The sequence below is a fragment of the Scyliorhinus torazame genome, chromosome 5, assembly GCF_047496885.1.
Source record: "Scyliorhinus torazame isolate Kashiwa2021f chromosome 5, sScyTor2.1, whole genome shotgun sequence".
In the NCBI taxonomy this organism is placed as follows: Eukaryota; Metazoa; Chordata; class Chondrichthyes; order Carcharhiniformes; family Scyliorhinidae; genus Scyliorhinus; species Scyliorhinus torazame.
The window spans coordinates 190,311,021-190,338,603 of NC_092711.1; the positions used below are offsets into that span (position 1 = coordinate 190,311,021).

At 49.1% G+C, this 27,583-nt stretch overlaps 1 protein-coding gene across 1 annotated transcript in view; it reads right to left on the reverse strand.

The window, feature by feature from the left end:
- Nucleotides 1–704: 704 nt before the first annotated feature.
- Nucleotides 705–27,583, reverse strand: part of LOC140418092 (uncharacterized) — a 164,123-nt gene continuing 137,244 nt past the window's right edge. Inside the window, 2 exon segments of the mRNA XM_072501512.1 lie at nucleotides 705–4,615; nucleotides 23,322–24,212. Of these exon segments, the coding sequence (XP_072357613.1) occupies nucleotides 4,537–4,615; nucleotides 23,322–24,212 (970 nt within the window). The 3' untranslated portion in view covers nucleotides 705–4,536.

A 27,583-nucleotide genomic window follows, 5' to 3' on the forward strand; every position in this document is an offset into this window, starting at 1 on the left:
GGTGTGATTAACAGCAAAACTCAATCATTTACTAGTACTCACTTGTGAACTCACCCGTGCCTCCAAAGAGGATGACGACGATCAAATCTCTTCCCACACACAGAGCAGGTGAACGGTCACTATTACACATCACCCACACACAATCTATGCCTCGACTGATAAAGGCAAGTGTCCCATATGCCTTTTTAACCACCCTATTAACCTGCCCTTCTGCCTTCAGAGATCTATGTTCAAACACGCCAAGGTCCCTTTGCTCCTCGGAAATTCCCAGTTTCATGCCTTTCGTTGAATACTTTGTTGTCAAATTTCTCCTTCCAACCTCACACTTTTCAAGGTTAAATTCCATCTGCCACTTATCTGCCCATTTGACCATCCCTTCTATATCTTTGTCATGGTCGCCACTTTATGTTGATTTAGTCAATTTATAGGGTACTGGTTGTTTGTAATATATCCCCAACTGTAAATAAATTCATGTGAAACGAATAAATGAAATGAAAATCGCTTATTGTCACAGTAACTTCATTTGAAGCCTACTTGTGAAAAGCCCCTAGTCACAACATTCCAGCGCCTGTTCAGGGAGGCTGGTACGGGAATTGAACCCGCGCTGCTGGCCTGCCTTGGTCTGCTTTAAAAGGCAGCTATTTAGCCCTATGCTAAACCAGCCCCATATTCTACAGGACTTAACCAAGAATGAACACTTGAGATGGTGAATTTAAAAGATTTATTTAACCACTGAATATAGAAAGATAACAAGCTAGAAAGATCAAAAGCAAAATGTCAACTAACAGTAATGAACAGTAGTGGAGAAAGCTGAACTTTAACAAATTAACAGACTTCTCACAACTCCCTCGATGGCTTAGGCTGAAAAGTGAAGTGATAATCTCAAAATGTGGATAACATATGAACAAAAATAGCTTCTTGAAACCTTTACATTTAAAAGGCGTTGAAAACCTTCCTTAGGTGAGGGGGAGCCAGTGAATGTGGCATATTTGGACTTTCAGAAGGCTTGACAAGTCCTGCATAAGAGATTAGCACGTGAAATTAAAGCGCATGGGATTGGGGGTATTGTATTGAGATGGATAGAAAACTGGTTAACAGACAGGAAACAATGAGTAGGAATTAACTGGTCTTTTTCAAATTGCAGGCAGTGACTAGGAAGGTACGACAGGGATTGGTGCTGGGACTCCAGCTATTTACAATATGTATTAATGATTTAGATGAGGGAACAAAATGTAATATATCCAAATTTGGTGAGAGGGTGAACTATGAAGAGGTTGCAGAGATCGTTCAGTGTGATTTCGATAAGTTCAGCGATTGGGCAAATGAATGACAGATGCGGAATAATTTGGACAAATGTGAGATTATCCACTTTGGCAGCAAAACGAGAAGGCAGACTATTATCTGAACGGCCATAAATTCAGGGAGAGGAATGTGCAACGACACCTCGGTGTCCTCGTACATCAATCATTGAGGGTAGGCATGCAGGTACAGCAGGCAGTAAAGAAGACAAATGCTGGCCTTCATTGTGTGAGGATTCGAGTACAGGAGTAGGGATGTATTTATACAGGGCCTTGTGAGACCACACCTGGAATATTGTGTGCAGTTTTGGTCTCCTTATCAAAGGAAAGATGTCCTAGCTATAGAGGGAGAGGAGAGAAGATTTACCAGACTGATTCCTGGGATGGCAGGTCTGATGTATGAGGAGAGATTGAATCGGTTTGAATTGTATTCGCTGAAGAATGAGGGCGATCTCATAACCTATAAAATTCGAACAGGGGAGTGGCAGGAGGATGTTCCCAATGGTGGCTGTGTCCAGAACCAGGGGGTCACAGTCCAAGTATACGGAATAGACAATTTAGGTCAGAGATGAGGAGAATTTTCTTCACCCAGAGAGTGGTGAGCTTGTGGAATTCATTACCACTGGAAGTAGTTGATGTTAGCCGTTTTAGTTGCTGTGATATGAAGAGTCTAAAGTTCTTGTTCCTTTTCGCCAAACACCCTTTATTTCACTTCCACAGCCTCTGCACAAAACTCTTAACACACCACCTGACAGAGGTCACCTGAAGCCCCTTTACATGTGTCAATTAATGGATACTTAACATAAATGAGACAACTAATTGCAATGTCTCTTAACCCATTACTTAACAGTTGAGGCCCAAACATTGTATGTTTTCAAGAAGCAGTTAGATGTAGCAGTTAGGACAAAGGATATGGGAGAAAGCGGGATTAGTTGGATGATCAGCCATGATAATGAATGGCGGAACAGGCTCCAAGGGCCGAATAGTCCCCTCCTACTCATATACTCTATGTCTCTATGTTTTAGCTAATGATGCATGTCATCTTAACCTTTAAACAATGCTATCTCCTAAGTGTCGAACAATAATTAAATGTAACTGTCTGTCAATATCTAATTTTCAGCTGACATCTTCCAGCATCTCCTGATGTTTTAATACAGAGATTAACTGAAAGATCAGCCAGTTCGAATAAAGGTTTACCCAACTGAATGTAGCTGTCAAGGCAGGTTCCCAGAGTTCCACCGTATATTTCTAGTCTGCCGGAAAAATACCATTTTACATTTCCCATGATTTATGACTAGTGCACTTGATTTTAAGTTATTGTAAAGCATAAAACACAACAGATTTTGTGTTACAATTTACATTACCAATCTTAGTAATACATCTATCAATTAAAAGCTTACTCTTTAATTGTCTCACAATTAAGGCTCTTTATTTGATTAATCTGGCTGGTTTCTGATAAGGCTTTGATCTTACAATGTCTTGTAGATTAATTTAAAATGGTTTGTGACCATAGAACATAGAACAATACAGCGCAGTACAGGCCCTTCGGCCCACGATGTTGCACCGAAACAAAAGCCATCTAACCTACACTATGCCATTATCATCCATATGTTTATCCAATAAACTTTTAAATGCCCTCAATGTTGGCGAGTTCACTACTGTAGCAGGTAGGGCATTCCACGGCCTCACTACTCTTTGCGTAAAGAACCTACCTCTGACCTCTGTCCTATATCTATTACCCCTCAGTTTAAAGTTATGTCCCCTCGTGCCAGCCATTTCCATCCACGGGAGAAGGCTCTCACTGTCCACCCTATCCAACCCCCTGATCATTTTGTATGCCTCTATTAAGTCTCCTCTTAACCTTCTTCTCTCCAACGAAAACAACCTCAAGTCCATCAGCCTTTCCTCATAAGATTTTCCCTCCATACCAGGCAACATCCTGGTAAATCTCCTCTGCACCCGCTCCAAAGCCTCCACGTCCTTCCTATAATGCAGTGACCAGAACTGTACGCAATACTCCAAATGCGGCCGTACCAGAGTTCTGTACAGCTGCAACATGACCTCCCGACTCCGGAACTCAATCCCTCTACCAATAAAGGCCAACACTCCATAGGCCTTCTTCACAACCCTATCAACCTGGGTGGCAACTTTCAGGGATCTATGTACATGGACACCTAGATCCCTCTGCTCATCCACACTTTCAAGAACTTTACCATTAGCCAAATATTCCGCATTCCTGTTATTCCTTCCAAAGTGAATCACCTCACACTTCTCTACATTAAACTCCATTTGCCACCTCTCAGCCCAGCTCTGCATCTTATCTATATCCCTCTGTAACCTGCTACATCCTTCCACACTATCGACAACACCACCGACTTTAGTATCGTCTACAAATTTACTCACCCACCCTTCTGCGCCTTCCTCTAGGTCATTGATAAAAATGACAAACAGCAACGGCCCCAGAACAGATCCTTGTGGTCCTCCACTTGTGACTGTACTCCATTCTGAACATTTCCCATCAACCACCACCCTCTGTCTTCTTTCAGCTAGCCAATTTCTGATCCACATCTCTAAATCACCCTCAATCCCCAGCCTCCGTATTTTCTGCAATAGCCTACCGTGGGGAACCTTATCAAACGCTTTGCTGAAATCCATATACACCACATCAACTGCTCTACCCTCATCTACCTGTTCAGTCACCATGTTAATTTACTATAATAAGCAACATTGATTCAGGCTGCAAAATGGCTTTCACCCGAGTGATTTGGAACCTGCTGGCATTAACTTGTGAACTCGCTGGTGTTTCACCAGGTGGGATGACTCAGTGAGTCACTTCTCACACAGTGTAGGTGAACAGCCTCTCTCCAGCGTTAATTCACTGGTGTTTCAGTAGGACAAATGAATCAGCGAAACCATTTATATACAGAGCATAAAAACAGTCTCTCTCAAGAATGAGCTCACCTACTGTTTCAGTGGGGTGGACAACTGAGTGAATCCCTTTCCACACTTGGAGCAGTGAACGGCCTTTCCCTAGTGTGACTCCACCAATACATTTCTAGCGAGAATGGGTAAATAAATCCCTTCCCATTTCCCTTGATGCTTCTAAGTGCGACTGCGCTGGTGTTTCAACAGGTAAGATGATTGGCTGAAGGCTCGTCCACACACAACACGTGTACGGTTTCTCCCCACTGTGAACGGTGCTTTTTCCTTCCATGTTCAAAATCCAATGATAATCAGGTTACAATAAATTGAGAAACTTCAGCAGATCCTGAGGCGATGTTAGGTCTGAGTTTCCCGACAAATCCTCGCCCGATACCCTGTGAAATTGATTTAAAGCAGAAAAAAAGGAGTGAGATAGAACCCACAAAAACACAAAGGCAGGTTGTGAAATTGAGCTGAATTAATCTGGTAATTTATGGCATCTGCACGAGTAAAATGTGATCATGAAAGCTGCTGGAGTGTTGTAAAAACCCAACTGGTTCACTAATGTCCTTCAGGGAACCTGCCAACTGGTTGACAGAATATAGGAATCATTCAGCCCAAGCTGCTCCACCATTTAAGACAACCATGGCTGTTCAGACACTTTTACCCTCATTATCCCCATAACCTTTTGTTATTGTTCATCAGAATTCTATCAATCTCTGCTTTAAACTTAGATAATTACTGAGCTTCCACAGCCCTCTGGGATAGAGAATTCCAAGGATTCATAACCCTCGGAGTTAGTCTGTAATTGGGAAATTGGTAGAATCCATTATTAAGGATGTTATAACAGGACATTTGGAAAGACAAAACTCAACCCATCAGAGTCAGCATGGTTTTATGAAGGGTGGATCATAGAATCATATCATAAAATCCCTACAGTGCAGAAGGCGGTAATTCTGCCCACCGATCCTATGAAAGAACACTCCACCCAAACCCACTTCTCTGCCCTATTCCTATAGCCCCTTAACCTAACCGATACATCCCTGAACACATAAGGGGCAATTTAGTATGGCCAATCTACCTAACCTGCACATCGTTGGACTGTGGGAGGAAACTGGAGCACCCGGAGGATACTCACGCAGACACAGGGAGAATGTGCAAACTCCACACAGTCACCCAAGACTGAAATTGAACCAGACTCCTTGAAGTTGTGAGGCAGCAATGCTAACCAATGTTCCACCATGCCGCCATCGTGTTTGGCTAATTTGCTAACGTTCTTCAAAGATGTAACAAGCCAAGTGGATAATGGGAATACTGTAGATGTAATCTATCTGGACTTTCAGAAGACATTTGATAAGGTACCACACAAAAGATTAGATCACATGGGATTAGAGGTAATTTATTAGCTTGGAAAGAGGACTGACAAACCGCAGAAGGCAGAGAGTCGAGATAAATGGGTCTTTTTCTGGTTGGCAAGATGTAACTAGTGGGGTGCCACAGGGATTGGCACTAATGCCTCAACTATTTACAGTATTAATGACTTGATGACTTGGATGGAGGGATAGAAATTACGATAGCTAAATTTGCAAATGACACAAAAATATGTGGGGTAGTAAATTGTAATAAGGAAATAAGAAATTTTCAAATGGATCTGGATAGGTTAGGTGAGTGGGCCAAAATTTGGCAGATGGAGTTAAACGTGACTAAGTGTGAGGTTATCCACTTTGGTTGGAAAAATGGAAATGCAATTTATGGTCTAAATGGAGAGAAACTTCACTGTGCTTCGGTGCAGAGAGATCTGGATGTCCTAATGCATGAATCGCAGAAAACTAGTGCGCAGGTAAAGTATGTAATAAAGAAGGCACATTTTGGCATTTATGGCTAAAGGAATAGAGTATAAAAGTAGGGAAGGGTTGCTGAAACTGTACAAGGCATTGGTGAGACCGCACCTGGAGTACTGTGTACAGTTTTGCTCCCCTTCCTGGAGGAGGGATGTAGTTGCATTGGAGGGACTTCAGAGGATGTTCACAAGATTGATTCCAGAGGTGAAGGGTTTGTCTCATGAAGATAGATAGAACATTACAGCGCAGTACAGGCCCGTCGGCCCTCGATGTTGCGCCGACCTGTGAAACCACTCTAAAGCCCATCTACACTATTCCCTTATCGTCCATCCGTCTATCTAATGACCGTTTGAATGCCCTTAGTGTTGGCGAGTCTACTACTGTTGCAGGCAGAGATTGAACTGTTGACTTCCGGGTGCGGCTATGCAGAGCTAGGTCGCATATTCGGCAGCTCCCGCTTGGAACGGACTTTTGGGCTCTTTTACAGGGCCCCCACGGCATTTGTTTGACATTTCCCAGTGTGGCAAGAAGACTGCAACATTCCCCTGACAGTGTCCCCCAGGAATGTTATGTCTTTTGGCTACCAGACCCGGCAGAAACAGTAAAGGATTTGGCTGCAACAGGATAAACAGGGCCTCTTCCAGCATGCAGGCGGGAGAAGGGCAAGCTTAAAGCTGCAAACTGACCTGAGGGCCTTTATCAAAAGTGAATTCTAACAGCAGAGGGAACAACTGTGAAAAGATCTCACCAAGGCCACTGAAGAAGCGGGGACGAGGCTTCCGGTGGCAGCCATGGAGGAGTAGGTCGCACATTCGGCAGCTCCCGTCTGGAACGGACTCTTAGACCTTTTTCAGGAGTTTCCACAGACATTTTGGGGCAGATTGGTGAAGCGAACACTGCCAAAAGGATTCCCTCTCGAGACTTTCGGTTGCGGCTATGCGGAGCTAAGTCGCACATTCGGCAGCTCCCGCAAAAACGGAATTTTGGGCTCTTTTCAGGGCCCCCAAAGGCACTTTTTCGACGTTTCCCGGTGTGGGAAGGAGTTAATAATAGCTCCCCGTCAGTATATGGCTTTAACTAGGAGCGGGGTGACAAAAAAGGTGGTGGTGGACCAGAAGAAGGGAGGGAAGGACAAAATGGCGACGGGCGGAGACCAGGCAGCGTGGAGGCAGTGAACGGAGGAGCAACAGGAGGGTATCCAGCGCTGCCTCAGAGAGATTAAAACGGACCTGCTAGAGCCGATGAAGGCTTCTATTGATCAGCTGCTGGAGACACAGACGGCCCAGGGGGTGGCGATCCGAGAGGCTCAACAAAAGATCTCTGACAATGAGGACGAGATCTTAGTCCTGGCGGTAAAGGTGGAGGCGCATGAGGCGCTCCACAAGAAATGGCAGGAGCGGTTCGAGGAGATGGAGAATCGGTCGAGGCGGAAGAATCTGTGGATTCTGGGCCTCCCGGAGGGGCTGGACGTGGGGCCTATGTGGTCACCATGTTAAACCCGCTGATGGGAGCGGGGTCCTTCCAGGGGCCCCTGGAGCTGGAAGGGGCCCATAGAGTGTTGGCGAGGAGGCCCAAGGCTAACGAGCCTCCGCGGGCAGTGCTGGTGCGGTGGTTCCATCGGTTCGTCGATCGGGAGTGTGTGCTCAGGTGGGCCAAGGAGGAGCAGCAGGTGGGAGAACGCGGAGGTTCGGATATATCAGGACTGGAGTGCGGAGGTGGCGAAGAGGAGGGCCGGGTACAATCGAGCGAAGGCGGTGCTGCACAGGAAGGGGGTGAAGTTTGGCATGTTGCAGCCGGCGCGACTGTGGGTTACCTACAAGGACCGGCACCATTATTTTGAGTCTCCGGAGGAGGCGTGGGCCTTTGTTCAGGCCGAGAAGCTGGACACAGACTGAGGGTCGGGATGGGTGATTGGGGACTGCGGTGGATATGTTACGCCTATTTTTGGTTCGGTGGGGGGGGGGGGGGGCGGGGGGGGGGCTTTGCATTGTTTTGGGTTTCTTTTTCTCTGTGTTTTTCTATTTCGGGTTGGGGAGGGTGGATGGGGCGGGTTGGGCACTGTTTTGGTTGGTGGCGGGGCCTGGTAGGTGGAGTGCGCGGGATTTTTTCCCACGCCGAAGACTGGGGGGGGGGGGGGGGGGCGGGACCGGGGCGGGGAAGCGAGCCTGTGAATGGGGAGCAGGAGAGGAGGGTGTGCCACACAATGGGAGGAGTCGAAGGGGAGGCAGGAGTGGCCGGGGTCAGCAGGAGTCAGCTGACTTGCGGAAGTGCAATGGGGGGAGTAAACCAGCTAGGATGGGCCTAGCCGGGGTGGGGGGGGGGGGGGGGAATCGAGTTGCTGCTGCTAAGATCAAGGAGGAGCTGGAGCGAGTGGGGTGGGTCAAGACGAGGGTAGGCCGCTGTGGGGAACGGGCCGGGTACGTGGCTGGCCGAGGAGGGGTCATGGCTAGTTGGCGGGGGAGGGGGGTGGGTAGCCCCCTGATCCGGCTGATAACCTGGAATGTAAGGGGACTGAATGGGCCGGTTAAGCGGGCCCGCGTGTTCGCGCACCTGAAGGGGCTCAAGGCGGATGTGGTTATGCTCCAGGAGACACACCTGAAGGTGGCAGAACAGGTAAGACTGAGGAAAGGGTGGGTAGGTCAGGTGTTTCACTCGGGGCTAGATGCCAAAAATCGAGGGGTGGCGATCTTGGTGGGAAAGAAGGTGTTATTCGAGGCGTCGAGCATTGTGGCAGATAATGGCGGTAGGTACATAATGGCAAGTGGTAAGTTGCAGGGAGAGAGGGTGGTACTGGTCAATGTGTATGCTCCGAACTGGGACGATGCGGGTTTTATGCGGCGTATGTTGGGTCGGATCCCAGACTTGGAAGTGGGGGGGCCTGATAACGGGGGGAGACTTTAACACGGTGTTGGATCCTGCACTGGATCGCTCCAGGACGGGTAGGAAGCCGGCAGCAGCTAGTGTTGAGGGGATTTATGGACCAAATGGGGGGGGGGTGGACCCTTGGAGATTTGCAAGGCCGGGGGCTAGGGAATTTTCATTCTTCTCACATGTCCATAAGGCTTATTCTCGAATCGACTTTTTCATTTTGAGTAGGGCGCTGATAGCGAGAGTAGAGGATACCGAGTACTCGGCAATTGCCATTTCGGACCACGCCCCGCATTGGGTGGACTTGGAGATGGGGGAGGAGAGGGACCAGCACCCGCTGTGGTGCTTGGAGGTGGGGCTGTTGATGGACGAGGAGGTGAGTGAGCGGGTCTGAGGAAGTATAGAGGTAATTGGAGACCAACGACAACGGGGAGGTCCGAGTGGGGATGGTATGGGAGGCACTGAAGGCGGTGCGGCGGTGGTGAGGGGAGAGCTGATCTCCATCAGGGCCCACAAGGAGCGGAGGGAGAGGGAGAGGCTGGTGGGGGAGATGGTGAGGGTAGACAGGAGGTATGCGGAAGAACCTGAGGAAGGATTGTTCCTGGTGACCACCAGGAAGGCGGAGGTGCAGTGGAGGAAGGCCCAGGGGGCGGTCTACGAGTATGGGGAAAAGGCAAGCCGGATGCTGGCGCATCAGCTTCGGAAGCGGGACGCAGCTAGGGAGATCGGGGGAGTTAAGGACAGGGGAGGGAGCGTGGTGCGGAGTGGGGTTGGCATCAATGGGGTCTTCAGGGACTTCTACGAGGAACTGTACCGATCCGAGCCCCCACGGGAGGAGGGAGGGATGGGCCGTTTCCTGGACCAATTGAGGTTTGCAAAGGTGGAAGAGGGACTGGTAGCGAGACTGGGGGCCCCGATTGGGCTGGAGGAGCTGATCAAAGGGATAGGAAGCATGCAGGCGGGGAAGGCACCGGGGCCGGACGGTTTCCCGGTCGAGTTCTATAAAAAAATATATGGACCTGTTGGGCCCGCTGTTAGTTAGGACCTTCAATGAGGCAAGGGAGGGGGGGGCTTTACCCCCGACGATGTCCCGGGCACGGATCTCCTTGATCCTGAAGCGGGACAAGGATCCCCTGCAATGTGGGTCTTACAGACCGATTTCCTTGCTAAATGTAGATGCCAAGGTGCTGGCGAAGGTCTTAGCCACGAGGATTGAGGATTGTGTGCCGCAGATCATCCATGAAGACCAGACGGGGTTTGTGAAGGGGAGACAGTTGAACGCGAATGTGCGGAGGCTTTTGAACGTTATCATGATGCCGGTGAGGGAGGGGGAGGCGAAGATAGTGCTGGCGATGGACGCTGAGAAAGCCTTCGATAGGGTAGAGTGGGGGTACCTGTGGGAGGTGCTGAAGAGGTTCGGGTTTGGGGAGGGGTTTGTCAGGTGGGTTAGGCTGTTGGATGAGGTCCCGATGGCGAGTGTGGCCACAAATAGGAGGAGGTCCGTGTACTTTCGGTTGCACTGAGGAACGAGACAGGGGTGTCCCCTGCTCTTCGCACTGGCGATTGAACCCCTGGCTATGGCACTGAGAGAGTCGAGGAACTGGAGGGGGTTGGTGCGGGGTGGGGAGGAGCATAGGGTGTCGCTTTATGCGGACGACCTGCTGCTGTATGTGGCGGACCCGGTGGGAGGAATGCCAGAGGTAATGAGGATCCTTAGGGAATTCGGGGACTTTTCGGGGTCCAAGCTCAATATGGGGAAGAGCGAGCTGTTCGTAGTTCAGCTCGGGGACCAGGAGAGGGGGATTGGCGAGCTCCCACTAAAAAGGGCGGAGAGGAGTTTCAGATATTTGGGAGTCCAGGTGGCCAGGAGCTGGGGGGCCCTGCATAGGCTTAACTTTACAAGGCTGGTGGAGCAAATGACGCGTTGCCGCTGTCCCTGTCGGGTAGGGTGCAGTCAATCAAAACGACGGTGCTCCCAAGGTTTTTGTTCCTGTTCCAGTGCCTCCCCGTGTTTATCCCGAAGGCTTTTTTCAGGCGGGTTAACAGGAGTATAATGGGGTTTGTGTGGGCACGAGGGACTCCGAGGGTGTTCCTGGAGCGGAGTAGAGATAGGGGGGGGGGCTGGCGCTGCCCAACCTCTGTGGGTACTACTGGGCCGCCAATGCGACAATGGTGCGCAAGTGGGTGATGGAGGGGGAGGGGGCTGCATGGAAGAGGCTGGAGACGGCGTCCTGTGTGGGTACGAGTCTGGGGGCGCTGGCAACGGCGCCGCTCCCGCCAAGGAGGTATACCACGAGCCTGGTGGTGGTGGCGGCCCTCAAAATTTGGGGGCAGTGGAGGCAGCATAGGGGGGAAGTTAGGGCCTCGGCGTGGACCCCATTACGGGTGAACCACCGGTTCGCCCCAGGAAGAACAGGTGGAGGGTTTTCAGGGTGGCACAGGGCAGGCATACGAAAGTTGGGGGACCGGTTTATGGACGGGAAGTTCGCGAGCTTGGGTGAGCTGGAGAAGTACGGGCTCCCCCCGGGGAACACCTTCAGGTACTTACAGGTAAGGGCGTTTGCCAGACAGCAGGTGGTGGAATTCCCACGGCTACTGCCACACACAGTACAGGGCAGGGTGCTCTCGGGGGGGTGGGTGGGAGTGGGGAAGATCTCGGGAACTTACCAGGTGATGCAGGAGGAGGAGGAGGCCTCGGTGGTGGAGTTGAAAGGTAAGTGGGAGGAGGAGTTGGGAGAGGAGATCGAAGAGGGGACGTGGGCAGATGCCCGAGGGAGGGTGAACTCTTCCTCTTCATGCGCGAGGCTCAGCCTCATACAGTTTAAGGTGCTGCACAGGGCACACATGACCAGGACAAGGATGAGCAGGTTCTTTGGGGGGTGAGGACAGGTGTGTTAGGTGCTCAGGGAGCCCAACAAATCACACCCATATGTTCTGGGCATGCCCAGCGCTGGAGGAATTTTGGAAGGGCGTAGCGAGGACGGTGTCGAGGGTGGTAGGATCCAGGGTCAAACCGGGCTGGGGGCTCGCAATATTTGGGGTGGCAGAGGAGCCGGGAGTGGAGGAGGCGAAAGAGGCCGGAATTCTGGCCTTTTCCGTCCCTGGTAACCCGGCGAAGGATTCTCCTTCATTGGAAAAATACGAGGCCCCCAAGCGTGGAATCCTGGATCAGCGATATGGCAGGGTTCATTAAATTGGAGAGGGTGAAATTCGCCTTGAGAGGGTCGGTACAAGGGTTCTTTAGGCGGTGGCAACCGTTCTTAGACTTTCTGGCAGAACGATAGACATTGGTCAATGGCAGCAGCAGCTCGGGGGGTGGGGGTGGGGGGTTTACTTTATTTTTGTTTAGGTTATTTACACTGGAAGGGTCTGAGGGGGTGTATACACCTGCTGTCTTAAGTCGGGGTGTTAATGTTAATTTATTATTCAGGTACGGGGGGGGGGGGGGGGGGCGCGGTTTGGGGGGTTGCTTTTTTAGATTGTGTTTTGTACTTAACCCTGTTGGGTTCTTTTTTCTTTCTCATTTTGTTATTGATATTTTATGAAAACCTTTAATAAAAATTATTTAATGTTGGGACTTCCAGACAGTCCTCCTCCTTGAGACTTGGGCTCCCTGGGGAAGCAGTGTCTTGTTCTTTTGAGGCTGTGTTGTTATGTCATTTGTATCCTTTTGGCGGAAGGAGGTGTATGTTGCTAGACCCTGTTTGACGTTTAATGGCTAATCCCAGTGTTCTTCTCTCTTTGGGATTTCCTTCCTTACCTGAGTAGATGAGGTGCTGATACAGGCTCCGATTTGTTGTGTTGAGTTTTAGAGGGTTTCCCTTGGGGAAGAATCATATCCCCTCTCGAGGCCCCGTTGATGGGTGTCTTAACAATTTTTCTTCTCCTTGTTGGTGGAGAGACCTCAGTACAAGATAGTTAAAGTCTTTCAGTGTCGTCAGGTCCAAGCAGTACCTCTGATTTGGCTGGAGAGGAGTGGGATGTTGTGTAGCGGATCTTGATATGGTGTAAGTATCACTGGTTTACTGGCTCCTGTATATGAGAGCGCAAACTGCCAACTCACGTCTTGTACTGAGGGTGGTATTCTGTTGTTCCTCTTTGCTCGGGGTACCTTTCACTGCCTGGAGAGCTTGGGTGGCTGAGTTAGGTTTCAAATGTGTGGCTTTGTCCCATGGAGCGAGGCGTGCACCATGGAGCCAGATCCTCAGATCCCCCGCTCAGATCCTGTCATTGTCTGTGTGAAGGGAGACACCGACCACAATGATAACAATCGAATTCAAATTTCTGAATACTTGCTGGTCTTCTCTATGAATATTTGGAATGGTCCAGTACTGTACTGGATATTGGGGTTTTGTTGCAGCTTGTGGTTTTATTTCAAATATCCTTTTAGAATTAATGTCTTCATAAATGTTTTTTGTGGCTAAAGAATATTAACTGACCTGTAAACGTACAGGCAGGTCTCATATCTGAGGAAAAGACATTATAATGTGCCATTGGTGCCTCTGGTACAATTGGAGTTATGTTTATGAGTAGATATGTTTTGGTGTGCGTCCAAGCGTAGCCCGGAGTCCTGTCCTATATTATTGTGGGCTGTAGTTAGGGGGTAGATGAACAAGGTAGATGAGCTTGTGGCCCAGATTGTGACTGGCAGGTATGATGTGGTAGGCATCACAGAGACATGGTTGCAGGGGGTTCAGGACTGGCATTTAAACATCCAGGGATTCACAACCTATCGAAAAGACAGGGAGGTGGGCAGAGGGGGCGGGGTTGCCTTGTTAATTAGGAATGAAATTAAATCAATAGTACTAAATGACATAGGGTCAGATGATGTGGAGTCTGTGTGGGTAGAGTTGAGGAACCACAAAGGCAAAAAAACCATAATGGGAGTTATGTACAGGCCTCCTAACAGTGGTCAGGACCGGGGGCACAACATGTACCACGAAATAGAAAGTGCATGTCAGAAAGGCAAGGTCACAGTGATCATGGGGGACTTCAATATGCAGGTGGACTGGGTAAATAATGCTGCCAGTGGACCCAAGGAAAGGGAATTAATTGAATGTTTACAGGAGGGCTTTTTGGAACAGCTTGTGATGGAGCACACGAGGGAACAGGCCATTCTGGACTTAGTGTTATGTAATGAGCCAGACTTGATTAAAGTGTTATGTAATGAGCCAGACTTGATTAAAGATCTTAAAGTAAGGGAGCACTTAGGAGGCAGTGATCATAATATGGTAGAATTCAATCTCCAATTTGAAAGAAAGAAGGTAGAATCAGATGTAAAGGTGTTACAGTTAAATAAAGGTAACTACAGGGGCATGAGGGAGGAACTGACGAAAATCGACTGGGAGCAGAGCCTAGTGGGAAAGACAGTAGAACAGCAATGGCAGGAATTTCTGGGAGTAATTGAGGACACAGTGCAGAGGTTCATCCCAAAGAAAAGAAAGGTTATCAGAGGGGGGATTAGGCAGCCATGGCTGACAAAGGAAGTCAGGGAATGCATCAAAGCAAAAGAGAAAGCCTATAATGTGGCAAAGAGTGGTGGGAAGTCAGAAGATTGGGAAGGCTACAAAAACAAACAGAGGATAACAAAGAGAGAAATAAGGAAAGAGAGGATCAAATATGAAGGTAGGCTAGCCAGTAACATTAGGAATGATAGTAAAAGTTTCTTTAAATACATTAAAAACAAACGGGAAGCAAAAGTTGACATTGGGCCACTCCAAAATGACGCTGGTAATTTTGTGATGGGAGACAAGGAAATAGCTGAGGAACTAAATAAGTACTTTGCGTCAGTCTTCACAGTAGAAGACATGAGTAATATCCCACCAATTCCGGAGAGTCAGGGGGCAGAGTTGAATATGGTAGCCATCACAAAGGAGAAAGTGCTAGAGAAACTAAGAGGTCTAAAAATTGATAAATCTCCGGGCCCAGATGGACTACATCCTAGAGTTCTAAAGGAGATAGCTGAAGAAATAGTGGAGGCGTTAGTTATGATCTTTCAAAAGTCACTGGAGTCCGGGAAAGTCCCAGAGGATTGGAAAATCGCTGTTGTAACCCCCTGTTCAAGAAGGTACCAAGGAAAAAGATGGAAAATTATAGGCCAATTAGCCTAACCTCGGTTGTTGGCAAGATTCTAGAATCCATTGTTAAGGATGAGATTTCTAAATTCTTGGAAGTGCAGGGTCAGATTAGGACAAGTCAGCATGGATTTAGTAAGGGGAGGTCGTGCTTGACAAACCTGTTAGAGTTCTTTGAAGAGATAACAAATAGGTTAGACCAAGGAGAGCCAATGGATGTTATCTATCTTGACTTCCAAAAGGACTTTGATAAGGTGCCTCACGGGAGACTGCTGAGTAAAATAAGGGCCCATGGTATTCGAGGCAAGGTACTAACATGGATTGACGATTGGCTGTCAGGCAGAAGGCAGAGAGTTGGGATAAAAGGTTATTTTTCGGAATGGCAACCGGTGACGAGTGGTGTCCCGCAGGGTTCAGTGTTGGGGCCACAGCTGTTCTCTTTATATATTAACGATCTAGATGACGGGACTGGGAGCATTCTGGCTAAGTTTGCCGATGATACAAAGATAGGTGGAGGGGCAGGTAGTATGGAGGAGGTGGGGAGGCTGCAGAAAGATTTAGACAGTTTAGGAGAGTGGTCCAAGAAATGGCTGATGAAATTCAACGTGGGCAAGTGCGAGGTCTTGCACTTTGGAAAAAAGAATAGAGGCATGGACTATTTTCTAAACGGTGACAAAATTCATAATGCTGAAGTGCAAAGGGACTTGGGAGTCCTAGTCCAGGATTCTCTTCAGGTAAACTTGCAGGTTGAGTCCGTAATTAAGAAAGCAAATGCAATGTTGTCATTCATCTCAAGAGGCTTGGAATATAAAAGCAGGGATGTACTTCTGAAGCCTTATAAAGCATTAGTTAGGCCCCATTTAGAATACTGTGAGCAATTCTGGGCCCCACACCTCAGGAAGGACATACTGGCACTGGAGCGGGTCCAGCGGAGATTCACACGGATGATCCCAGGAATGGTAGGCCTAACATACGATGAACATCTGAGGATCCTGGGATTATATTCATTGGAGTTTAGGAGGTTGAGGGGAGATCTAATAGAAACTTACAAGATAATGAATGGCTTAGAGAGGGTGGATGTAGGGAAGTTGTTTCCATTAGCAGGGGAGACTAGGACCCGGGGGCACAGCCTGAGAATAAAAGGGAGTCACTTTAGAACAGAGATGAGGAGAAATTTCTTCAGCCAGAGAGTGGTGGGTCTGTGGAATTCATTGCCACAGAGGGCGGTGGAGGCCGGGACGTTGAGTGTCTTTAAGACAGAAGTTGATAAATTCTTGATTTCTCGAGGAATTAAGGGCTATGGAGAGAGAGCGGGTAAATGGAGTTGAAATCAGCCATGATTGAATGGGCGAGTGGACTCGATGGGCCGAATGGCCTTCCTTCCGCTCCTATGTCTTATGGTTTTATGGTCTTATGGTATCTCTTATCCTTTTGGGAGGAGGAGAGTTGTATCTTTCCCCGAGATGTCCTGTTGATACGTGACTTGACGACTCTTCTTCTCCCTGTCAGTGCGGTTTCCTTGGTGGAGAGTGATTTGGGCATTCTGTGTTGGCGAGGTTTGAACGGGCCTCTGATGCACTTTACCATGTTTTCATGGGCTTATCCTCTTCTCCCTCATTTTCTAGTTTATCCGCTTGCCGTCTTTTCTGGTATAAACGGAGGCACCAGCATTAAAGATTAAGCTGAACTAACTGGGATGATGTTCTCCTGTCTTTTTCTGTATTTAGATACGCTTAAGTATTTATACTGTATTGTACCAGTTTTGAATATTTTGTTACCTTATTTGTAAAAAGCGAAAACCTCCATAAAAATATATATTAAAAAAAGAGATTGAACTGTTTAGGCCTATAGTCTCCTGAGTTTTGAAGAATGAGACATATTCGACTTCCTGATTCAACTCGACTTCCTGGCCCATAGACCACAATCAGGAAGGATGAACAACACCTCCTCAATACCGCAGCCCCGCAAGGCTGTGTGCTTAATCCCCTACTATACTCCCTATACACACACAACTGCGTGGCAAAATATGGCTCTAACTCCATCTACACGTTTGCTGATGACATGACCATAGTGGGTCAGGTCTCGAACAACAATGGGTCAGAATACAGGAGGGAAATGGAGAACCTGGTGGCGCAGTGTAGCGATAACAATCTCTCGCTCAACATCAGCATAACCAAGAAGCTGGTCACTGAATTCAGGAAGCGAAGTTTCGTACACACCCGTCTGCATCAATGGTGCCGAGGTGGAGATGGTTGATAGCTTCAAATTCCTAGGTGCGGACATCACCAACAATCTTCCTGGTCCACCCATCTCTTCGCTACGACCAAGAAAGCTTCCTCAGGAAACAAAGGAAATTTGGCATATCCACGTTGACTCTTAGCAATTTAAAAAAAAGATGCACCATAGAAAACATCCTATCTGGCTGCATCACAGATTGGTATGGCAAGTGTTTGGTCTAAGACCATGAGAAACTGCAAAGAGTCGTTAACACAGCCCAGTCCAACACATGAACCCGTCTCCCATCCATTGACTCTGTCTGCATCTCCCGCTGCCTTGGGAAAGCAGGCAGCATAATCCAAGAACCTTCCCTGGGTTATTCTCTCTTCCAACCTCTTCCATCAGGCAGGAGATACAAAAGTCTGAGAACACGCACCAACAGATTCAACAACAGGGCGGCACGGTAGCATAGTAGTTAGCTCTGTGCTTCACAGCTCCAGGGTCCCAGGTTCGATTCCCGTCTTGGGTCACTGTCTGTGCGGAGTCTGCACATTCTCCCCGTGTGTGTGTGGGCTTCCTCCGGGTGCTCCGGTTTCCTCCCACAGTCCAAAGATGTGTAGGTTAGGTGGATTGGCCATGCTAAATTGCCTTTGTCCAAAAAAAAGGTTAGGTGGGGTTACTGGGTTATGGGGATAGGGTGGAGGTGTGGGTTTAAGTAGGGTGTTCTTTCCAAGGGCCGGTGCAGACTTAATGAGCCGAATGGTCTCCTTCTGCATTGTAGATTCTATGATTCTTCCCCGCTGTTAACAGACTTCTGAATTATCGTCTTATGGACCGAACTGTTCTCTCCATGCATCTTCTCTGAGTAGTTACTACACTCCCTATGCGTCACCCGATGTCTATGTATTTACATTGTGTATGAATCGTGTGTCTTATGTTTTTCATGTATGGAACAAAATGTCTGGACTGTATGCAGCACAATACTTCACTGTACCTTGTACACGTCACAATAAACCCAAATCCAATCCAATTTGTGGCATATTAGAGGATAATAGATATTGACAAATTAACCATTGAGCAGATGTTTGTTCTTGTGAGGAAGAAATGTAGACTGAGAGATCATGGTTTGGGGAAAAGGGATTGCAGATTTAAAACAGATGAGGAGAAATTACTTCTCTCAAAGGTTTGTGAATCTGTCGAATTCATTACCAAGAATGCGATGGATGATGGGATGTTGAGTAAATGTAAGGAGGAAATGGACAGATTTTTAATTAGTAATGGGTTGAAGGGTTACGGAGACCAGGCAGTAAAGTGGAGTTGAGGCCTGGATGAGATCAGCCATGGTAATATTGAATGGCAGAGTGGGATAGAGAGGCTGAATCGCCTATTCCTGCTCAGTATTCTTATATTCTTATGTAAAGACATTTCTCCTCATCTCAGTCCTAAGTGGCTTCCCTCATATGTTGAAATTGTGCTCCTTGGTTACAGATTCCCCGACCAATAAAAGCATCTTACCAGCATCTACCCTGTCTGGTGAACTTTTGTTCCACTCCCTCTATGGCAACAAAATCCTTTCTGAGAGAAGGGGACCAAAACTGCAGACAAATACTCCAGGTGTGGTCTAATCATTTGTAGCAAGACCTCACTATGCCTGTACTCAAATCCTCTTGCGATAAAGGCTAACATTTCATTAGCGTTCCAAATGTCTTGCTTCACCTGCAGGCTAGCCTTCAGTAACTTATGGACAAGGACACCCATGTCCCCTTTGACATTTACTTTCTAATTTCTTGCCATTTAGGACAAACTCTGCACATCTGTTCCGTCTACCAGAATGGGTTACGCCTCAAATTTTCCACATTATATTACATCTGCCATGTTCTTGCCCTCTCACTATGTCTATTGAAATCTTCTTGAAGCCGCTATACATATTCCTCACAACACATTCCTGTCTAGCTTCTCTAGAATTTGGACGGTTCAGGGCGATTTGATCGAAGTCTTCAAGATATTAACAGGAAAAGTCAGGGTAGATAAAGATAAACTGGTTCCACTACTTAAATATTCTAGAACTAGGGGCATTATCTAAATATTAGTACCAGACCATTCAGGAGAGATATTAGGAAGCACTTCTACACACAAAGGGTGGTAGAGGGTTGGAACTCTCTTCAACAAACGGGAATTGATGCTAGATCAGTTAATTATATATCAGAGATAAATAAAGTTTTGTTGAGCAAATGTATGAAGGGATATGGGCCAAAAATTAGGTCACAGATCAGCCATTATCTCATTGAATGGAGGAGCAAGCTCGAGGGGCTGAATGACCTACTCTTGCTCCTATATTCCTGCCCCACTAGCCACCGCCTGCCAGTGTGCGAATGACCCATACTCTGAATCTGTTTTCTGCCTGTTAGCCAATTCTCAATCTATGACAGTATATTCCCTCCTATCCCATGTGCTTTTACTTTGTTCATCAACTCCTGTGGGGGTCTTTATCAAAAGCTTTCCAACAATCCAAATACACTACAACCATCAAATCTCCTTTATCAATTTTGTTGGTTGCATCTTCAAAAAACTCCAACAAGTTTGGCAAACATGATTTCCCATTCCTAAATCCATGCTGACTGTGCACAGTCAGATCATGACTGTCCAATTGTTTATTTGTCACATCCTTTATAATAGATTCCAACATTTTCCTGACCACTGATGTAAAGCTAACAGCTCTGTAGTAGTTCCCTGTTTCTATCTCCCTCACCTGTTAAATAGTGGGGTGACCTTTATTGCTTTCCAAACTTCAGAAACCATTCCAGAATCTGTAGAAGTTTGGTGGATGATCACCAATGCATCCACTTTCTTTATGGAAATGTCTTCCAACACTCTGGGATGCATAGTATCAAGTCTTGGGGACTTTTCAGTCCCATTAATTTCTCCAATACAACCTTCTAACTTATACTAATTTCCTTCAACATCACATTCTCCCTATTGCCTTGGATTCCTACATCTGGGACATTTCCTGAACCTTCCGACGTGAAAACAGACACAAAGTAATCATTTAGAATTTCTGCCATTTCTCAATTCTCCATTATGAATTCTCCTAACCCTGCCTGTAATGAACCATTTGTCTTTGAAAGCCAAATGCTTTCATTATTCATACCTATAGAGGTTTTCAGTCTGTCTGATTTTATACTGTTTGCTAGATTGCATTCACATTCTGTTCTCTCTTTCTTGACCTTTCTTTGCTGTATTCTAAAGACCTCCCAATCCTCAGGTTTATCACAGGTGGCACAGTAGCATAGTGGTTATCACTGTTGCTTCACAGCTCCAGGGGCCCGGGTTCAATCCCTGGCTGTGGTCACTGTCTGGGCGGATGTTTTCCCCATGTCCTCCGGTTTCCTCCCACAAGTCCCGAAAGACGTGCTTGTTAGGTGAATTGGACATTCTGAATTCTCCTTCAGTGTGCCAGAACAGGCGCCAGAGTGTGGCGAGTAGGGGATTGTCACAGTACCTTCATTGCAGTGTTAATGTAAGTCTATTTGTGACACTAATAAAGATTATTTTACTTTATAAGTCTTTTCTTTTAATCTTAAAGAATCCTTAGTCAGCTACGGTTCACTTTTCTTGTGGTTTTGCACCTGGAAGCAATTAATAGGTGCAGTACGCTATGTAATTGTTCTTTGAAGACTATCCATTGCCTATGCACAATCATACCTTTTAATGTATTTTTCCAATCCACCTCAGCCGATCTGTTACTCATACCTTCAGAATTTTCTTTCCTTAACTTAGCTTCAGATTGAACTTCCTCACTTTCAAACACAGTGGGCACAATCTACTGGCCACGTCGTGCCTGACTGGGAGTGCGACGTGGCCGGTAGATGCCGAGCGAGGCTTCCTGGCAGTCACTACGCCTCGCAGAATCTACCCAAGTCCTGCAAGATGGCACAACCTGAATCCTGCCCACAATTGGCGGGACCAAGCTACACCCGCTTAAGTCGCATGGGAAGACCTGAAAAGGTTGGGGGGGGGGGGGTGGGGAAGACTCAGCGACCCCATAGCTTGTCGTCCTAACCTGGAGGCTGTGGGGTACTACCCATACGTGTGATGGGTGTCACTGCCCATGGGTGGGGGTGTAGCTCACTTAGAGATCAGGGCACCCTTTCAAAATGGAGGTCCGATCTCTGAGGAGCCAGTCTGGCCAGTGGGCTCAGCTCCCCAATGATGAAAATAATTCTAAGTGTGGGCTAAACTGATAAGAAACACCCCAGGGCCTACAAAAGTGACTACGTGTGATTAGATAGTGGTGGGGAACTAATTGACAGAGCTGGCGGGAATCTCCCAGCAAAGCCCGTCACAAATGACACTTAAACTTTTGTGTTAGAATTTTACATTGGGTGCAATCTATCATATTGTGGTCACTCATCCCTAAAATTAACTTACAACTAGATTATTAATTAGCCATTTTTCATTACATAAGACTAGATCTAGAATAGCCTGTACTCTAGTTGGCTCCTCAACAAACTCCTCTAGAAGCCCATCCCTAACCCACTGCAGAAAATTCTCTTCCTCGCATTAGTGCTCAACTGGTTGAACCAGTCTATATGCAGATTGAAGTCACCCATTATCACAGCATTACCCATGCTACATGCTTCTCTCACCTCCTGATTAATACTCTGCCCCACATTACCATTTGGTAGCCTGTAAACAACTTTAATCAATGTCTGTTATCCTTTGCTGTTTCTTCATTCCACCCAAACAGATTTTATACATTGTTCTTACAATTTGAGATCCTCCCTTACTACATTGATTCCATTCTTTATTATCAGCACAACTCTACCTCCTTACCCTTCTTGCCTCCTTCCTAAACATGGAATATCCTTAAATATTCAGTTCCCAGTCTTGGTCACCATGTAGCCACCTTTCCGTAATGACAGCTATATCATACATTCAGGAAGAGCGTCCTTTCTTTTTGACACCATTCTTTTTTTCCAATTAAGTGGCAATTTAGCGTGGCCAATCCACCTATCCTGCACATCTTTGGGCTGTGGGGGCGAAACCCACGCAGACAGGGGGAGAATGTGCAAACTCCACACGGACAGGGACCCAGGGCCGGGATTTGAACCCGGGTCCTCAGCGCCGTAGGCAACAATGCTAACCACTGTGCCACCGTGCTGCCCCACCATTCCACATTTGACCAATACTCCAATGCTTTGTTTTGTTTCTCCTGCCTTCTAGTCTATTACTATTTCCTGTTACCAACGTTACTTTGTTCCAATTTGGACCACCCTTCAGAATCTCATCCGGACAATAGAGTTTAAACCCACTCCTCTACAACCTTCCAATATAATAGAGATAATAAGGTAATAGAGAGGGAGATGGGAGAGGCAAGGATGAAGCAGAGGGATCCTGCAGATCAACTACTAAACCAAAACACTGACAGCACCTCCCAAATCTTAACCTTCACAGCTTATGTGGGTAGCAGGCATATATGAACACCATCACCTCGAAGTTCCCCTCCAAGTCACCCACCTTCCTGATTTATCTGACATCCAGTACTGGACGAACAGAAATATCCTCTATTTAAATATTGGGAAGACTGAAGTTATCTTCAATACCAGCTACAAACTCCACTCGCTAACCATTAATACCATCCATCTCTCTCACAGCTGTGAGGCTGAACCAGACTCTTCACAATCTTGGTGTCATATTTCACCCCACACTGAGGTTCTGACTACATATCAGTAAGAAATTGCCCTTAGTGTTGGGTGGGGTTACTGGGTTATGGCGATAGAGTGGCGGTGTTGACCTTGGGTAGGGTGCTCTTTCCAAGAGCCGGTGCAGACTCGATGGGCCGAATGGCCTCCTTCTGCACTGTAAATTCTATGAAGATCACCCATTTCCATCTCTAGCTTTAGTCCTGCCTCAGCTCATCTGCTGCTGAAACTCATCCATTCCTTTGTCGCATCTAAACTGGACTGAGTGATTTGGTTTTTAGCCAAAATGTTGACATGTTAACCTGTGCTGGAGATTATAAACATGAGCAGGAACAGATCCCAATCAAAATGGTTCAGTCCAAGATGTGATTTACCTCATAATCCAATCACTATACTTACTTGTGAACTCGCTGGTGGGTCCGCAGGTCAGATGACTGAGTAAATCCCTTCCCACACTCAGAACAGGTGAATGGTCTCTCCCCAGTGTGAAATTGTTGGTGTTTCAGCAGGTCAGATGATCGAACAAATCCCTTCCCACATTCGGAGCAGGTGAAAGGCCTCTCCCCAGTGTGAAATCGCAGGTGTAGAGTGAAATTAGATGAATGCCTGAACCCAGCCCCACATTGAGAGCACCTGAATGGTCTCTCATCACTGTGCACACGTTGATGGGACATGAGTTCCCCAGAACTTTTATAGCACTTTCCACAGTCCGGGCATTTAAAAGGTCTTGCATCAGTGTGAATTCGCTGATGAGCCAGCCGGGCAGAGGACTGACTGAATCCCTTCCCACACTTGGAGCAGATGAACGGTCTCTCCCCAGTGTGAGTGCGCTGGTGTATCACCAGGGTGGATAACACAGCGAATCCCTTCCCACACGTGGAGCAGGTGAACGGTCTCTCCCCTGTGTGAATTCGCTCATGTATCAAACGGTCCGATACCCGAGTGAATCCTTTCCCACAGATGGAGCAGGTATACGGCCTCTCCCCAGTGTGAACCCGCTGGTGTCTCAGCAGGTCAGATGACCGAGTGAATCCCTTCCCGCACTCGGAGCAGGTGAATGGTCGCTCTCCAGTGTGACACCATCGATGAATTTCCAGCTCTGATGGGGATTTGCATCCTTGCCCACATTCCCCACATTTCCATAGTTTCTTCCTGCTGTGACTGCGTTTATGTTCTGACAGGCTAGATGATTGGTTGAAGCCACGTCCACACACAGAACATGAGAACGGTTTCTCCTCACTGTGAACGGTGCTTTCTCCTTCCATGTTCAAAATCCGATGATACTCAGTTTATGATAAATTGGGCGACTGTCAGATCCTGAGGTGATGTTTGATTTCAGTTTCCCGACTGCAAATCCTCCTTTTCTAACATCCTGTGAAACTGATTTAAAACAGAAAAAAGGCAGTGAAAGAGAACCACAAAAACACAAAGGCAGGTTATGAAATTGAGCTGAATAAATCTGGTAATTTGTGGGCTGGCAGTGGGACACAGTTAGCATGAAAGTTTCTGGATTAGTGTAAAAATCCAACTGGTTCACTGATGTCCTTCAGGGAAGGGAACCAGCGACTGGGTTTGGAACTATATGAGACTCTTGCCTCTATGGGAAGAGAGAGTGTGGGATGGATGGAGAGATAGAGAGAGTTAGAGAAAGAAAGAGAGAGAAAAAGATTGAGAGAGAGACACAGAGACAGAGAGAAAAAGAAAATAAAAGAGAGACAGACAGACAGAGGGAGAGAGAGAGAGAGAGAGGGAGAAAATGAAGCAAAGAGACGGAGAGGAAAAGAGAGAGAGAAAGAGACAGAAAGAGAGACAGAGAGAGAGAGGTAGGGCGAGAGAGAAAGGGAGAGAGACAGAGAGAAAGAGAGACAGAAAGAGAGCGAGAAAGAGAGACCAAGAAACAGAGAATCAGAAAGAGAGGGAGGGACACAGAGAGAGAGGGAGGGACACAGAGAGAGAGGGAGGGACACAGAGAGAGAGGGAGGGACACAGAGAGAGAGGGAGGGACACAGAGAGAGAGGGAGGGACACAGAGAGAGAGGGAGGGACACAGAGAGAGAGGGAGGGACACAGAGAGAGAGGGAGGGACACAGAGAGAGAGGGAGGGACACAGAGAGAGAGGGAGGGACACAGAGAGAGAGGGAGGGACACAGAGAGAGAGGGAGGGACACAGAGAGAGAGGGAGGGACACAGAGAGAGAGGGAGGGACACAGAGAGAGAGGGAGGGACACAGAGAGAGAGGGAGGGACACAGAGAGAGAGGGAGGGACACAGAGAGAGAGGGAGGGACACAGAGAGAGAGGGAGGGACACAGAGAGAGAGGGAGGGACACAGAGAGAGAGGGAGGGACACAGAGAGAGAGGGAGGGACACAGAGAGAGAGGGAGGGACACAGAGAGAGAGGGAGGGACACAGAGAGAGAGGGAGGGACACAGAGAGAGAGGGAGGGACACAGAGAGAGAGGGAGGGACACAGAGAGAGAGGGAGGGACACAGAGAGAGAGGGAGGGACACAGAGAGAGAGGGAGGGACACAGAGAGAGAGGGAGGGACACAGAGAGAGAGGGAGGGACACAGAGAGAGAGGGAGGGACACAGAGAGAGAGGGAGGGACACAGAGAGAGAGGGAGGGACACAGAGAGAGAGGGAGGGACACAGAGAGAGAGGGAGGGACACAGAGAGAGAGGGAGGGACACAGAGAGAGAGGGAGGGACACAGAGAGAGAGGGAGGGACACAGAGAGAGAGGGAGGGACACAGAGAGAGAGGGAGGGACACAGAGAGAGAGGGAGGGACACAGAGAGAGAGGGAGGGACACAGAGAGAGAGGGAGGGACACAGAGAGAGAGGGAGGGACACAGAGAGAGAGGGAGGGACACAGAGAGAGAGGGAGGGACACAGAGAGAGAGGGAGGGACACAGAGAGAGAGGGAGGGACACAGAGAGAGAGGGAGGGACACAGAGAGAGAGGGAGGGACACAGAGAGAGAGGGAGGGACACAGAGAGAGAGGGAGGGACACAGAGAGAGAGGGAGGGGCACAGAGAGGGAGGGAGGGGCACAGAGAGGGAGGGAGGGGCACAGAGAGGGAGGGAGGGGCACAGAGAGGGAGGGAGGGGCACAGAGAGGGAGGGAGGGGCACAGAGAGGGAGGGAGGGGCACAGAGAGGGAGGGAGGGGCACAGAGAGGGAGGGAGGGGCACAGAGAGGGAGGGAGGGGCACAGAGAGGGAGGGAGGGGCACAGAGAGGGAGGGAGGGGCACAGAGAGGGAGGGAGGGGCACAGAGAGGGAGGGAGGGGCACAGAGAGGGAGGGAGGGGCACAGAGAGGGAGGGAGGGGCACAGAGAGGGAGGGAGGGGCACAGAGAGGGAGGGAGGGGCACAGAGAGGAGGGAGGGGCACAGAGAGGGAGGGAGGGGCACAGAGAGGGAGGGAGGGGCACAGAGAGGGAGGGAGGGGCACAGAGAGGGAGGGAGGGGCACAGAGAGGGAGGGAGGGGCACAGAGAGGGAGGGAGGGGCACAGAGAGGGAGGGAGGGGCACAGAGAGGGAGGGAGGGGCACAGAGAGGGAGGGAGGGGCACAGAGAGGGAGGGAGGGGCACAGAGAGGGAGGGAGGGGCACAGAGAGGGAGGGAGGGGCACAGAGAGGGAGGGAGGGGCACAGAGAGGGAGGGAGGGGCACAGAGAGGGAGGGAGGGGCACAGAGAGGGAGGGAGGGGCACAGAGAGGGAGGGAGGGGCACAGAGAGGGAGGGAGGGGCACAGAGAGGGAGGGAGGGGCACAGAGAGGGAGGGAGGGGCACAGAGAGGGAGGGAGGGGCACAGAGAGGGAGGGAGGGGCACAGAGAGGGAGGGAGGGGCACAGAGAGGGAGGGAGGGGCACAGAGAGGGAGGGAGGGGCACAGAGAGGGAGGGAGGGGCACAGAGAGGGAGGGAGGGGCACAGAGAGGGAGGGAGGGGCACAGAGAGGGAGGGAGGGGCACAGAGAGGGAGGGAGGGGCACAGAGAGGGAGGGAGGGGCACAGAGAGGGAGGGAGGGGCACAGAGAGGGAGGGAGGGGCACAGAGAGGGAGGGAGGGGCACAGAGAGGGAGGGAGGGGCACAGAGAGGGAGGGAGGGGCACAGAGAGGGAGGGAGGGGCACAGAGAGGGAGGGAGGGGCACAGAGAGGGAGGGAGGGGCACAGAGAGGGAGGGAGGGGCACAGAGAGGGAGGGAGGGGCACAGAGAGGGAGGGAGGGGCACAGAGAGGGAGGGAGGGGCACAGAGAGGGAGGGAGGGGCACAGAGAGGGAGGGAGGGGCACAGAGAGGGAGGGAGGGGCACAGAGAGGGAGGGAGGGGCACAGAGAGGGAGGGAGGGGCACAGAGAGGGAGGGAGGGGCACAGAGAGGGAGGGAGGGGCACAGAGAGGGAGGGAGGGGCACAGAGAGGGAGGGAGGGGCACAGAGAGGGAGGGAGGGGCACAGAGAGGGAGGGAGGGGCACAGAGAGGGAGGGAGGGGCACAGAGAGGGAGGGAGGGGCACAGAGAGGGAGGGAGGGGCACAGAGAGGGAGGGAGGGGCACAGAGAGGGAGGGAGGGGCACAGAGAGGGAGGGAGGGGCACAGAGAGGGAGGGAGGGGCACAGAGAGGGAGGGAGGGGCACAGAGAGGGAGGGAGGGGCACAGAGAGGGAGGGAGG